The 16,297-nt window shown below is 42.7% G+C and overlaps 1 protein-coding gene across 1 annotated transcript; it reads left to right on the top strand.

The window, feature by feature from the left end:
* Positions 1-889: 889 nt before the first annotated feature.
* On the top strand, positions 890-6,820 carry fosl2 (FOS like 2, AP-1 transcription factor subunit). The gene is made up of 4 exons (XM_030719464.1): positions 890-1,608; positions 3,930-4,184; positions 4,333-4,440; positions 5,883-6,820. The coding sequence occupies exons 1-4, from the start codon at positions 1,480-1,482 to the stop codon at positions 6,432-6,434; spliced, it is 1,044 nt and encodes a 347-aa protein (XP_030575324.1). The 5' UTR covers positions 890-1,479; the 3' UTR covers positions 6,435-6,820.
* Positions 6,821-16,297: the final 9,477 nt, after the last annotated feature.

The raw sequence follows: 16,297 nt of genomic DNA, 5'->3' as shown, positions 1-16,297 counted from the left end.
TGAGGTGCGTCCGAATTACAATTAGCCCACATATCACTGAGATTCCTTTGAAGCAGCCGTGCTGCACTAACCAGCGGGGCACATTAATCTGACCGTCCGTGTTGTGTGCCACCTCTCCAAATTAGGCACAATACGGCGGCGCCAGAACGCACAAAGGTTTAATTGTGCAGAAACGCTGCGTGTCCAATCACTGAGTGTGTTTATGAGCAGCACATGAAAGCTGGTGGACATGAAATGGTTACACCATTATATCCCCCCGCCCCTCTCTCTCTCGCTGCCTTTAGTTGATTTATTTAATTTTCAGGCTGTGCACAAACACAGATATGGACTTAATTTGAAGCAGAAAAACTTCTAATTAATGCTTTTAATGTAAGGCACTCGCTCCCAGCGTGCGCGCGCGCTCACTGGGAAACGTCCAGAGTTTCTTTAGCTTTAAGTTTTAAGCTTTAATGTGTTGGTTTTCCATCACTGCCGAGTGGCCGAACCGGGCCGGCGAGCTGCGAGCTCTGAGTCCGGACTGCAGCGAGCGAGGGGAGGGAATCCCTCCAGTGTCTGACGCTTTCTTTACCAAGGAAACCCACACGCGCTCTCTGACGCAACTGCCCATTTTAGGAAACATGCGTCAATGGACCGAAGCATGTCAGACAAATAGTGAACTCCGCAGCAGCACTGACGTCCGTAACAAAAAATAAACCTCTCCACACGTGCTTTGGACCACTTTTCCCGAATCCCAACTTTTCGGTTTTCTCCCTGCTGTCCGCTGGGCGAAGGATGGTGACAGCGGATCTTTCCTTTTTCACTGCCTTATGCAGAGTCGACCCCTCCCTGCTGGAGTCGCAACGCCCAGGCGTGACGTAGGCGCTTTCGTTGGTGTTGAAAAGCCGTTGCACTTCTTGATAGTGCCATTGAAGTGAGTCATCGCTAGGAAGTGTGGTAAAAAGGAAAAGAAAAAAAAAGTTCGAAGTGTTCCGTGAACAGCAGAGAGAGCTCAGAGGAGTGTAGCTGGCAAGGCGACGGAAAAAACTGAGAAGATTAGAGAGGCAATAGGCTTTAAAGCGAATGTTAACCTGCGTGAGTCACTCTAACTACATGTTTGATTGTCTCTGCTGGATCTGACTGCTGAAGGTGTGCTACTGACTTTAAAGTGAAGTTTGCGCACCTGAGAGGATCTTTAGCAGCGTAGTGTAGGTCTACCTGCAGCTCCAGAAAAAAAATAATCCATAGCAAGAAATAGACTTTACAAGCAGGGATAATACACAAGAAAAAAAAAAAAACAGACTTATGAGTAAGATGTTTTAGGTTAATTTAGAGGAGCAAAATTGCATTTTGTTTTTTCTTCTTTGGAAATTAACGACATCTCGAAACAGGATTTTTTTTTCTGTTGGTGCCTTTTTGCATCGGGGATTTAAAAAAAAAAAAAAAAAAAAAAAGGCTCTCAGAGCTCAAACAGTACACTGAAATCTTCCTCTTTCCTGGATCATGTACCAGGACTACTCCGGGAACTACGACACTTCGTCCCGCGGCAGCAGCACCTCTCCGGCCCAGCCAGAGTCCTTCACAAGCGGCAGCAGCACGATCGGAAGTCCGATCTCTACCTCAAGCTACCAGGTAACACAAGGAGACAACAAGCTCGAAATTGATATATTTATGATATCTAACATGAAAGTGTCAGTTCGGTCTTGTGCAAAGCCCAATTTTAAAATGTTATTTTCGTCAAGTTGCTACTTCCAGCCATTAATTGCATTTAAAGAGGAATTTTCCGGGTCGCCTGGAGAGAAAATCCGGATGAACCCGACGACACGGATCGTAACAGTGAATCAACAGATGCAGGACTCGATCCATGCATATGTGCGGACTAATAAGATTTGAATAATTTCAGAAGCTTTTGAAATAATTAGGCACAGCCCAATTGTTTTATCAACTGGTAAATTTAACCATTAGCCGGTGCACACGGTAAATGGTGACGACGCGCGATTTTGCGCAAATTAACGTTTTTCCTGCAATTGTCTTACACCAGCACCAGAAAGATATGTAGGGTTGTTTGTGGGCTGATGCAGGAGAAATGCGGCGCTGAAGTGGTTTGGAGTCTGTGATTTCCAGATGTTAAATCCAGGTCTCTTCCTCTCACCATCCCCGTGCGTCTGTAACACTGGAACATTTTTTGGATTCTTTGCAAATGTACCCAACAGAAAGACAGAGATAAATGTGTGCAAAGCAGAGACATACCTGAGTTTTTTACACTTTTCATGGTCTGGCAATAATAAACTAGCTAGAGATGATGCGCGTACTGGATGCAACAGGCATGTAGCGTTGGGTTAGGACATGTCTGATTTCAATACCCCATCCGTGTTGTTGCAGAATTTGATCTAACTTCAGCGAAAGTGTGCAGATGTTTTCATTCCACATGGAGTCAGGGTCTAATTCGATCAGGCGGGTCTCGGGCTGCACGTAGCACATTTCTTCCAGCGGGAAGCGCGCTTAGACGGTGGAGCGCAGGGCAATCAAAAGCCCGTTCTTCCTCACCGTGGTCACGGCAGTAACCGTAGAAATCCCTATAAAACACCAAACCCTCAGAAGGTTATGCTTTCATACATTTGGAGAGAGACTTTAGATACAGTAGAGGTGTGTCGGTGATATCCCGTGAGGACGCAATGTCTCAAAAATAAGAGGCTATAAATCCGGGAACAGGCATGTTATTTCCCCCTACACCCTCTGCCGTGCAATTCTGTGGAAAAGCAGCGTCAGGCTCACGCAACATTACTGTAAACGACTTTTGGACCGTGTGTATCATTGCTCTGGCTCCCTGTAATCACACGCTTGCTGCCTGTTTCCCATTACAGCGGGTTGGAACATGACCTCTTCGCTAGTTTATGAAGACACGAAAAGGAGGCTTTTTTTCCCCGCTTGTTTTTATTAGACCAGTATAATTTTTATCTGGCTTCTTTGTATCGAATGTCATCATTCAGCTGAATGTCCTTTGTACGCAGTAACTCATTTCCTGGATTATACTTATCATGAATTCCAACGCTCTCATTCTGAAGCCAAACTGGCCCAAAAATTCCACTCACATAATTCTGGGTAATATGTCTGGCTTGTTACAGCTGGCTGCTTCCCCCCTTACTGGAACTGACCGCGTTTCACATGTGCTCGACAAATCCAATACACAATGACTCACCAGATAAACAAAGTTCCAATGGACTGCCGGGATATCCGACGGAAAGTCGGGAATAACGGGGATGTGGAGTCGTGCGTAAATTACGCACACAGGCTGGCAGCCCTCCTGTTTGATACGAGAAACAATGATCTAACATCACTTCTTATGCTGAAAATATTTTGTACAAGAAGGTCTTGAACAATGTATGTAGGCAGTAGAAATAACACGTTTGATTGATATGAACAGAAATTCACCATTCTGCGACATATCGTTGCAGTAACTGTATCTTTTTTTCAGATTTTACGTTTTTAAAAGAGTTTCCTTTGGAATAGATTAAAGTTTATTTCATTAAAAATATAACTTGACATTTCCCCTGAGCCTTGTCAAATCAGAAGTGAACTTCAGAAGATGTGTAGCAGCTCTCTAGTGCACTGTTTTGTCTCATTGTAGTAAAAATGAGATGCAGTGGACACCTTGGGCTTTCCCACATGAATCACTGCATGTGTCACTGTTTCACTCCAGGGGTTACATACAGTGTTTTGCCTATGTGAACTGAATCACTACTATAAGCTTGAAATGTGGAAAATGTGTGAATCTGATAACGGTGGGTGGCAGTGTGTGCATCTTTGTGATTGTGCTCCCAGCAAAACAGAAAAACAGAGATGTTTCTGGAACAGATCAGAAGCAACATGTTAGGCGATAGATGGGTCCTCTTCTGGAGGCTTGTCCCTTCATCACGCATCCCTTTTCACCATCTTTTCCCTTCTCTTTCCAGAAGTACAGGGTTGACATGCCCGGCTCCAACAGTGCCTTTATTCCCACAATCAATGCAATCACGACGAGCCAAGACCTGCAGTGGATGGTACAGCCCACTGTCATCACCTCTATGTCCAACCCTTACTCCCGCTCCCACCCCTATGGCCATCACCTGACCAACGGTCCCAGCCTGCTTGCACACAACACACTGGCTCGGCCCGGGGTCATCCGCTCCATTGGTGACACCAGGAGAGGACGCAAGAGGGATGAACAGGTAACAGGCCAAAGCTAACCACTGCAAAAAACTCTGATTGTTATTCTGCTCACACCGAGCTCTTGTTTATGCTCTTCGCTTCATATTGATTGCGTTTGTCTGTCAAATACCTTAGTCTACCTTTTGTGTTTTCTTTTCTCACCCGTAGCTGACCCCAGAGGAAGAGGAGAAGAGGAGGGTGAGGCGTGAGAGGAATAAGTTAGCCGCGGCAAAGTGCCGCAACCGCCGACGGGAGCTTACTGAAATGCTGCAAGGGGTGAGTAGAAGACTGGCGCCAGGAGATCAATATCAAAATGTTCTTGTTTTGTTCATAGAAAACTGTCACAAATCAGGCTAAATGCTGCAGCAACCTGTGGTGAGAAGTACTAGCCCCCCCATGTTTCCTTTTTTGTTCTGCAAACTTTTTCATTTTTATTATTTTGCTCCTGCAAAATAATAATAAGAAAAAATAGAAACTGAACATTATTTGCATACACAGAGAACACAGTGCACTTGTTCAGCGGTCTGGCAGGAGTCCAAATTCTTGATGAGTGATTGAAGTCCACACCTAAATTTACAACCTCGCATTACTGGTTTGACTCTTGCTGCGTTTCTGAGTGCAAGGTCTGAGTGAAGAGATGACAGGCGATGAAAAGCTTTTTGTCTCAGCCAGCTGTAGACAGAGGTAGGGCTGTCTCGCAGTGCTGCCTGGCAGACAGTAACAGCATCTAAATGGACTAATTACCCGAATTACAGTGAGGTTGAGCTTGTCAGGCCTTAAAAAAGAACCCAGGAATGGAATTTGCTGCAGGCAGTTGTCTCCATGAATGCAGGACATTTTGTAAAAGGGGCAAATTGCTTGTCTGACAATCCCACATAGGGGTATACAGCATGCACACACTCCGCGCACACATGCAATCACAGTCAATGCATCTGGGGAGGGGAAAAAAAAAAACCCCATTATTTATACACCTGCTTTTTATAAATACAGCCCAAGAAGTGTTGCTTTCCAGTAACGTTAAGTTATAGCGTTTGAACTTCCTGAATAACTGATACGATTACTTAAAGAGTCTCTCTGTGCACCTCCTCTTGGCTCCTTGCGTACCACTTCCTCATACCTTTGCCCATGAGTCAAAGTTCTCAGACTGCATGTCAGCTTATCTTTATCTGCCTCATGTCTCGCAGCCCAATCAAGACTTTTATGGTGGAGATCTATGCCTTTGTCTTTTGTGTGTCACGTTAATAACACACTGTTGATGCAGATCTCATTTCTCTGAGACACAAACAAGGCGCAGTCATTATGTGGTGTTCAAATTCAAGCAGAAGGCTTCAAGATTACATGTTGTTAGGCCAAATGGTTCATGGCAAATTTCTGGGTTTAATAAAATTGTTGAGCTTCGGGAAACTGAAGCAAACAAACAGTGCCCTCTTTTGGCACCGTAGGGAATCACACATGCAATCTGGATACTTTATTATCACATTCTTCATAAAGGCTGACAATCATTTTATCACCTTATTTTAATTAAAAGGATGCTGCATCATGGTTTCATTAAGTTTAAACAAATCATTTAGGACTCTTTGGTCATGTGGTCATTACAGGGATGACCATAAATTGAAACATCTTTTGGAAATTTCTGGTTATCTCTGTATTTCCACAGTCACATTAAGGCAAAATACAAGCGGAAGTTCTAAACTTTACTTCATATTTTCCTTCAACAGGAGACAGAGAAGCTGGAGGAGGAGAAGGCAGACCTGCAGAAAGAGATCGAGACCCTGCAGAAGGAGAAAGACAAGCTGGAATTCATGCTGGTTGCCCACAATCCCGTGTGCAAGCTACCCATCGAGGAGCGCCACCAGCCATCCGGGCAGCAGCAGCAGCAGTGTACCCCGCTCCCACTCACCATGCGCACCAACATGGGCACACGGGCTCAGATGAACCAAGTGGTGGTGAAGCAGGAGCCGGAGGATAGGGACGAGAATGTGCGCAAGCTTCAGTGCTCAATCATAAAGCCCATTTGTCTGGGGGGCAGCAGCATCAGTGGCGGGATGTACAGCCCAGATGGAGACAGCCTGAACACGCCAGTGGTGGCAGCGTCCACTCCGGCTGCCACACCAAATGCTCCAAGCCTCATATTCACCTACCCCAACATGGTGGAGCCCGAAAGCCCCTCGCCCTCCTCTGAGTCCTGCTCCAAGGCCCACCGGCGCAGCAGCAGCAGTGGCGACCAGTCCTCAGACTCCCTCAACTCACCAACCCTCCTGGCCCTCTGAGCGAGGGCGAGGACTCGGCGCGGCTGAGAAACAAACACTGTGGCTGAAAGCAAACATGAGGACCGACTGCGCACCCCCGTCCCCCCCCTCCCTCCAGTGTCTTTAAAGACCCAAGAGCACATTGAAAAGTCCAGACCAAGCTGACCATGTGAGCCGTTTCCCTCTTTAGAGGGAGACCCACAAGGGCTACGCTGCGTGTTTCTTCTCGTTCTGCTTCAGTGTAAAAAAATTTTTATTTGTCAAAGTGTGTGCACCGACTCTGAAAAGCATCATCCCTTCACCATTTCAACTCCAGAGTGTCAACGTTTACTGGGAAGACAGTTCTGACGAAAGACATGCCTACATCGGGCAGCTGCGGGTTGATGTGACTACAGCAAGAGAGCGCATTCTTATATATATATATATATATATATATATATATATATATATATATATATATATATATATATATATATATAAATGTTTTTTTGTTTTTTTTGGATAATGTTCAAAAGCCATGGGGCCGACACTTGCACTCTGCCAAGTCGAATCAATAATTAAATCACTAAACGAGGTCAGCTTTCTATTGGAAGGGAAGAAAGAGACAGTGAGCAAAGACTTCCTCATCTTTTTTTTTTCCTCTTCGATTTGTCCTTTCGGAACTTGATTCAGGAGAAGAGCGTGTTAACATTCCTGATGTTTTTTCCATCTCTTTAATTGTATTTATGGCCTGTGCTGATTAAATTTTACAGTGTTTTGTTGAGACATTGTCCTCTCCTTTAATCTGCCTGTAGAAAAGCAACGTGGTCGTCCGCAGGGTGACCCGAGCACTCCTCAGTGTTGCAAAGGATACGAGCCAACTTTCAATCAATGACTAGTTCCTACTCTATACTTTCTATTTTGCCATAGTGGCTTGACTTTACAGTAGTATTGGTGTGCTTTTCCTCAGTGATTCTGTACCTGAACTTTACAACCTGTTTTTGACAAAGTGTATGTGATTTACATTGATGTCAGGGATATCTCTCATGTGTAGTAGAACCCCGTTGTGAAGCGCGTTGCAGGACTGCTGGCTGCTGATTGGTCTAGCCAAAGTGTTGCAGAGGTGGTACTTCACTGAACTCCATCACCTCACTGTGTCGCTCAAGAGAGGTTTGTGTTTTCTCAAAGAGTTTGAACAAAACCCTCCTCGGCTTCTTTGTTCCGTACATCCTCTAAACAAAGCTCTTACCTTTTTCCAACTCTGGTCAGGTTTCAAAAAAAAAAGCCAAAAAAGGTTTTTATGACACATGCAATCCTGTAATTCATCCGTCTTTGTCTGAAACGGAGGGATTTTGCTTAAATTTGAAAAAGCCACTGTGGTCTAGACTGTCGCCAGCTGCCAATGATGTCAACCCTGTTTATACTGTGTTTGTAAATCTGTCACTTTTAGTAAAGAAATGATGTTTAAATTCAACTCAGATGTGCTGATTTATGGGTGCATGAACACAACATCGAGGTACTCAGAAACGTAGTGGCTTAAAACGAGGGCCAGATGTGGTTCACTTTTACAAGAATAAGGAAGGGATTCGAAGACTCTCTCTACAGCTGGCCTGACATGAAAGAGTGGATACCTATGACACTTCTTTGTCTTTATTTTTACATGTGTGTATCTTAAAGGGGTGAGGGTTTAATGCACTGAGAAGGACACAACAGCAACATCTGAGACTTTTTACTGTTTTTTTTTTTTTCCTGTTTGTTTACTTCAGACATTCCTAATGACTATAATGTCAGGGGTAAAAGAAGGGTGCCATCTCGAACCCTTTTGCTATTAGAAGAATAAGGGATATGGTTGGGAGAGTTTTGTTGCGCTGGTTGCAGAAAACAGACTTTGCAATTCAATACAAGCTGCTGCTACTTGTTTGACAAGGTCCGGTAATGGTGGATTTATTGTGGCTGGTTGTTATCCTGCATAAGGAGGTGGAATGATAACCAAAAACATCACCATGTCTGTATGTTGAAATATTCTGGAGCCCCTCGACACACATAGGAAAGCCATTGACTGTAGATCTTCTGCTGTACATGTCATCTACTGTTTGTCCCCTGTTTTAATATTCTTTTCCAAATGCTTTAACTGTTTAAAATGATTCAAAATTAATAAAAAACAGCAATATGTATAGCAGTGTTTGTTAATTTAAAAGAATGATAATAAAAAAAAATAATTTTCAACTTCGATTTTTGTCCTTTATTCTTCACACTGTCTGACCTTTGGAAAGAAATGCAATTCGGACTATTAATATTATTCCATTCACAAATTAAACCAAAATAGGTTTTCAACACTAATTTGACTGGGATTAATTGTCAGATGCAAAGCTACAAAACAAAAGGGGGAAAATTATATTAATTCAAGAGCGTCATAAATATAAATATGTATTTAAATGTTCTGTCAAGACAGTATGCTTAAAATCATTCACAGTGGAATTTAATTGTTTCTGCCTTTAAAGAATATATTTGAGCAATGCAAACAGAGGCAGCCTCTCATGTCATCTGATGAGAAAGCAGCCTATTGTGTTACAACGACATATTTTGCAGTATGATGCTGATGTTAAATTGCTTCTGCAGGAGATCTCAAAGTTTGGTGACTGAGTGCCAGTTTAGAGAGCCAGCAGACAGCTGAGGGCTTCAAAGCAAAACAAAGTAATTACAAATCTATCAGTTTATTTCTTAAAACTTTAAGCTGCAAACAATCTTCCCGGTCAACACAAGAGGAACCACTGACTCTATATAAAAGATACACACACCCATTGTGACTTCACACATTGGTTTTGGACTCCACATTTTGGTTTAGTTTGCCATCATCTTAGTTTTTTGGGAACGAGCTGGTTAACAAGCTGCATCCATAAACTGTATGGGTGTAATGCACAGACACAGATACCTTCTAATTAGTGCTAAGTAAAAGCCCAAAAAAATACTAGAACTTCACTCACCAAAACTACAGCACAGTGTGTTTGTACACTTAACTGCACAGTAAGCCATTTTAATTATCAGGCATTTTGCCCAGCGAATTCTGCATTTTTACCATTTATATTCAATTAATAAATGAAAACATGCCAGTTAAATGACTTCATTCCCAAATAAAGTGTGCAAAATCATCTCAAGATCTGTCAAAGCAAATGACAGGCTGGCCTTCTGTGGGCTATACTGTAAAAGGTGCAATGAACCCACACAACTGCAATATATATATATATATATATATATATATATTTTTTTTTTTTTGCAGCTAACAGACATCAGATGAAGTGTAATATAAATATAAACATATATGACTTTGCAGCCATAGAGAATGTTTGATTTTCACCCCTCAGAGTCTGAGTGTGATCGTCCTTAAAATGACTTGTCTTAAATCTAATCATGAGTATTTGCCGCCCCCGAGTGGTCACATTTGGTAATTACAACAAAAAGTTGAAACGGAAGTGAGGTTCAAAATCTGTACACAATCTGTACACTATAAAATATCAGGAATATCAGGAACGGGAAAATATCAGTCTTATATTTTCACAGTATCTAAGAGTAGACTGTAGGTTCTCCTAAACCCTTTGAAGGGACAGGTGAGGGAACCACACCCACAGATGCCCCCAGGGCTTAAAGTGGGATTTGGCAGGTGGGAAAATCCCAAGTTCTGGTGTAGCAGGAATCTGAGGTTCTTGTTTTCTTGTGGACAGGCTGTGGTCAGGTGACCTGTGCTGATTTAAGGTTTGTTACTCTGTGTGGATTTTGTGGCCAACACCTCACCAGTATAAATATCTAGAATAAAGGTGGAATTTGGCAAGCGTTACTAAAAAAATGTCTTCAGGTTAAATTTAGTGTAGCCCGTCTACCATATATGTAAATAACGATGTAGGTTCTTTTCTCTATCTACTGTAACTGTTAACAATTCAAGATTATTCAACTCAAATTACCCCCGGAAAACTAACATACATTAAAACACAATAGGATTAGCAACAGAGCATGTACATTTACTACTACCACCTTGAAACCTTAAAGAGAATGATCTTTACTATAAACACAATAAACACAACAGTATTTGAAATTGAAAGGGTCAATTTACTAATAGTTCAATGAAAATAAAAGAGAAATACAAAATTAAAGTCCCTTCTGTTATTCAACTTAAATTTCAAATCATCCTTATCATTTGCAACTATGCAGGCAAAAGAATATAAAAGAAAATAAATGTTGCAGGCCTCCTCTGTGAATCGCCACCTTATCGTAGTGGAGGGGTTTGTTTGTGTCCCAGTGATCCCAGGAGCTATGTTGCCCGGGGGCTTGTCCCCCTGGTAGGGTCTCCCATGGCAAACTGGTCCTGGGTGAGGGTCCAGACAAAGAGTGGAGCCAAAGCAAAAACTCGGGTGTGGGAGGAGTTCGGTGAGGCTATGGAAAAAGACTTTCGGACGACATTGAAGCAATTCTGGCAAACCGTCAGGCGACTCAGGAGGGGAAAGCAGTGCTCCACTCACACGGTTTATAGTGTGGGTGGGGTGCTGCTGACTTCAACTGAGGCTATAGTTGGACGGTGGAAGAAATACTTCGAGGACCTCCTGAATCCCACTGACACGCCTTCTGTAGTAGAAGCAGAGTCTGGGGACGAGGGAGATGACTTGAACATCACTGGGGGTGAGGTCACTGAGGCAGGTAGCCCCTTAACTGGCAAGGGCCTGGTGACGGGCCGTTTGTAGTCCCTTTTATATGGCAGGCTAGACCCTCCCATTTTTATTGACACGTCATTCGGCCAATCATGTAACTGGCTGCACCAAATCACCTGACAAAGCTACGTGACGCCCTCTGAGTATTATTGGCTCTGGGAAACCCATTTCTTAACATGATTGGCCGAATGAGGTGTCAGTCAAAATGGGCGGGTCTAGCCTGCCATATAAAATGCACTTCATTCGGCCCGCGGACCAGACGCAGCCGATTAATAGGCTATGAAATGGGTTGTTCAGAGCCAATAATAACCAGAAGGCGTTATGTAGTTTTTGTCAGGTGATTTTTTTGCTGCCAGTTAAGGGGTTAAACAACTCCTTCATGGCAGGGCTCCTGGGGTGGATGAGATTCGCCCTGAGTTCCTGAAGGCTCTGGATGTTGCAGGGCTGTCTTGGTTGACATGCCTCTGCAACATTGCGTGGAGATCTGGGGCAGTGCCATTGGATTGGCAGACCGAGGTGGTGGTCCCCATCTTTAAGAAGGGAGACCGGAGGGTGTGCTCCAACTTCGGGGATCACACTCCTCAGCCTCCCCGGTAAGGTCTATGCCAGGGTGCTGGAAAGGAGGGTCCATCCGTTAGTCGAACCTCGGATTCAGGAGAAACAATGCAGTTTTCATCCTGGTCGCAGAACGCTGGACCAGCTCTTTATCCTCTCAAGGATATTCAAGTGTGCGTGGGAGTTTGCCCAACCAGTCTACATGTGCTTTGTGGACTTGGAGAAGGCATTCAACTGTGTCCCTCGGGGTATCCTTTGGGAGGTCCTGCGGGAGTATGGGGTGTCTGGCCAGTTGTTGCGGGCCATTCAATCTCTGTACAACCGCAGTGAGAGCTTGGTCCGTATAGCCGGTAATAAGTCGGATTCGTTTCCTGTGGGTGTTGGACTCCGTCAGGGCTGCCCTTTGTCACTGATTCTGTTCATAATTTTTATGGAGCAACAAAATAAAATGGTGGTACCTTTTTGAAAGACACGTGTCCCGCAGGAAGAAGCTAGCCAGCAGGCCTCAACTCCAGAACAGAACAGAAGCTCTCAGGAATCACTGCAGAATAAGATGGACTTCACCTCCACTAGAGGAAAGACGGGCGTCCCCGGGCCACTCTAATTGTTGCTTGGATGCTATCTCTTTTCCAGGCCAACAAAATGTCCAGACAGGGCAGCTATCTTGAAGCTGGGTTAGCTACTAGCCGCTTACAGTCCGGTCGCTCAGTCATTAGCTACTCACTTCACCAACCAGCAGCAAATTTCCACACAGCAAACTTCAGGTCGACATTTGCTATTTTCACGATGGCCCAGTCTCTGACTTGTCTAACCGACAATCCAAAATGTCTGTAACCATAAACTTTTGCCTCCAATCTCCACTCCGATCTCCGGAATCCACTTCTCTGCGGTAGCTCCTCTCGTCTCCTCTCGTGCTCTCTCCGCCATTCCACCTGTGTCTCGTGCACTTCCACTCGGAAAAAACAGTTCTTCCAAAGAAATACAGTTTTTTAAAGCCAAAAGAAATATACAATAATTAAAACAAATGGTTTTTAACATTCTTAACATTTTAGCCATGAACGTAACACAACAAAATATGTTTTAACTGTTTTTAACCAAATACTGCATATTTATTATGAACAGCTTATTTATTACAGTTTCCCATTTTTTTTAACTGGGCTACGTTAGCCTGATGATTTATTCGAGGAGCAAGTTCTGTTACTCAGCAGCCACAGTGAAATGTATCTGGTTGCTTATTTGGGCAGTGATTGTCAAGCATTATCTAAATTAATTTCAATGGTAAAAAGCAGCATGTACACTCATATCCACTCAAATCTGTTAAAAAAAAATCATTTAAAAATTTGATGATTTTGCCAACAAATAAGATTTTCCCTACAAGTTACATACTTCCATCACCATCCCATAAATTTAGATTCACAAATATTTCAGTGCCACTTCTGTCCCAGCTGCTACCCAGGACCTCACCTAGCAAAGATATATAACCTCTGAATACTCTGCCCTGAAATTATCCTTTAATTTGGTGTCAAAGACATTTGACAATATGAACCAGATAACTTATTATAGCCACAAATCATGTACAGATTCAATGTCTGATTTTTTTTTTTTTTAAAGTCTTTTATCACTTTGATATTCGTATTTACTGCTACTATTTTTATATCATTTATTAACAATTATATCATGTCTGCAGTGGGACCGTGTGGTGACTTATTAGCTAGAAGGACCAACAGACTGCAGCATATAAAAAATGAACTTGGTTGACAGTATTTTGTATTAATGCCCATCAGACTGAATTATTTATTAACTGAAGGTGCCAGAATGCTGTTTCAGACTGCTGAAGCCCGCTTTAACCCTTCAGGATCCTGCCAAACAGTGCTAACTCACAAAGAGGCCACTGGAGTATGAGTTAACTGGCTCCTATTTTAATATTTATTTTTTCTGCAAACTAATCTTGTGTTTGAAATTTGAATATGTTTCATATGAAATACTGTATACATAAATATATTCCGCCCATCAAAATAGCATATATGATACACACAGCCAACAAACACGTGGAACACTCTGTTCATCTTTTTAATAAGCAGTGTTTAACCATAGATTTAAAATGGATATGAAAGAGACAGAACTGCAGATTCTTAACACTTTTGTGTAAGAACCTTTGAAGTTTTGCACTTTTTAAATAACTGAATCACCAGATGGAGATACTGTCTTTTGTAAAAACCAACCAACCAACCAGCCAACAAAACAAAACAAAACTTAAACTTCATTGTAAAGGTTGTGTGGACCAAACCAATTCACAGATGTCCAAAGAGCACACTCTAGTGGCTGAAGAGAAAAAGAGGAAAAAAAGAATATTACAGACAAATGACCAATAACATTAACTTGTCCACCATTTTGGATGTGTGACACTATACGATCAAGTAAATGAGGCCCCAGTCACACCAGCTTAGACACCAATCTGCGACCATCTGGCAACCAGTTGTAAGTGGTTGCTAGAGGTTGCAGTTGCAGGGGAAATGATTGCTATAGTCTACAGACTGGTCAGTGACCTCCTGGCAACCACCTGTCATTAAGGAAAAACGTGTATTCCCCAACTGGTTGGCAAAAACTTCCTTGTGATTGCTCTAGTTGCCAGTATATTGCTGCAGTTTGAGTTTGAGTGAAAAGTGAAGGACTGTAAAAAGAAATGGAGACCATCTGCCTTTCAAGTAAAAGTTGCACCCTTTGAAACATGTTGGCTGCAGTCCTGAGACACAACTTTTACTTTGAAAGAGAACCTTCTCCATTTTCAGTTTGCGTTGCACCTTAACAGCTTTTACTGCCGCTTGGCTAGTAGTTAGCAAGCATTTTTGCCCTAGGTCGATATTGGTACCTGTTTATTTAACTGGAAATTCTAGTAACATTTTAAATCTAGCATTATATAATAGCATTAGTATTACCATAGTCAGGTTAATTATAACAGCTTACAATCACGAATATTTGTTTTTTTTTCCCCACAATGTCAATCAGTCCTGTGTGAGGGGCTAGACTAAGTACAACTCAGATGACCCCAATGAAGACAGAACCAAGCAAGCAACCTCAACCAGAGCAGGGATATTATGACCCCACCTTGGAGCGAGGCCTGGAGGAGGGGCTTGTCGTCAAATGCCTAGTGGCCAGTCCTTAGCCCATTGGAACCACTGCAGGGTGCCAGCTGAACAAGCCAAAAGGGTCCATCCACCTGTGGGCCCACCACCCAGACAAGGAGGAGCCGTAGGTGTTCAGTGTTCATGGATCAGGCAGCATTTGAAGGTAGGTGTCAAGGTTGGTCGCATCCCTGGCTGCCCAGACTGCCTTTAGGGACATGGAGTGTAACCTCTCTGGTGAGGAAGGACCTTGAGCTACTGCGTGAGGTTGAAAGATACCTGTTAAATATAGTCAGGCTCACCTCAACACACAAGGTGAGGAGCTGGAGTCCATTTTATTCTGGGTATAACCCCCCCACCCCCATTCAGTGTCTGTAGTTTGGGATTTTTCACTGTGGACAAGAGGAAACTGTGAAGTGATCAACAAGAGATCTGCCATCAGTGTATGCTACAGCTAATGTTAGTGTCTACCAGATGGATGCTAATGTCACTTCAACACAATACACATGTGTTTTGGACATAAAGTTGAAGCATTTCTTTCTTGAGACTCTGTTAATAGCTTCAGTTAATTTAGAAGATTCTAAATTCATTTTAAACAGAGGGAATTTTGTAATACATTTCTTTAAACAAAGAGCTCAGGGATGCAAATAGTATGTCACCAAACTGGCTTCGAGTATGTGACAAAGACATGGTCCACACAAGAGGTGTACTTAAATAAAACAGAATTTATTAAACATAAACCACCAAAACACAAACCACAAAGAGGGATGACACCAGACAGAACAGAAGAGAGAGCACTGAGCAGTTCAGCTGGAGTAGCTTATACAGCCTGAAAGGCCCAGGTGAGGTTCCTCAGCTCACACTCCGCCTTTCCAAAGTAGGTATGAACGGCCTCCATGATAGAGAGGTGGCACTCTCCCTCTCTTAAAATCAAGGTTCCACCTTGACATTTGGAAAAAACAAAACTAAAATAAACTAAAAGAGAAGTCAAATAATACACAGCAATAAAACACCTCCCCATTACTTAATGCTACCAAAAAAAAAATCATCAATGTTTCCACCCAGGTTAATCCATTTTACCAGCTATGATGAAAGTTACCTAACCCGAAGTTACATCAACATGCTCCTGCTGGACATCATAAATTATATATTTTTCATAACAAAGTTCAAGTTATTTTTCTTCATTTACAGTTTACAGCCATTTAAAATTTCCCCCAAAACATTTCTTTCCAGGTAAGAGCACTGCTTGGACATAAACAGCAAACATGGTACAAGAAAAACAAGACAAAGTTTAATGTTCAAGACTTGAAAAACCCTAACCTAAATAAACAGATAATTACATAAAATCTGCTTGTGCCACTTAATTTATAGTTGTCAGGATTAGAAATGAGTACACCAGAGGGACAGCTCAGGTTGAGCAGCTTGGAGACAAAGTTAGAGAGGCAAATTTGGGATGGTTTGGATATGTGCAGAGGAGGGATAGGGGATATATTGGACAAAGAGCGTTTAATATGAAGCTGCCATGCAACAG

Source organism: Archocentrus centrarchus, chromosome 22 (genome assembly GCF_007364275.1).
Source record: "Archocentrus centrarchus isolate MPI-CPG fArcCen1 chromosome 22, fArcCen1, whole genome shotgun sequence".
In the NCBI taxonomy this organism is placed as follows: domain Eukaryota; kingdom Metazoa; phylum Chordata; class Actinopteri; order Cichliformes; family Cichlidae; genus Archocentrus; species Archocentrus centrarchus.
This window is presented reverse-complemented; position numbering and strand designations above follow the sequence as displayed.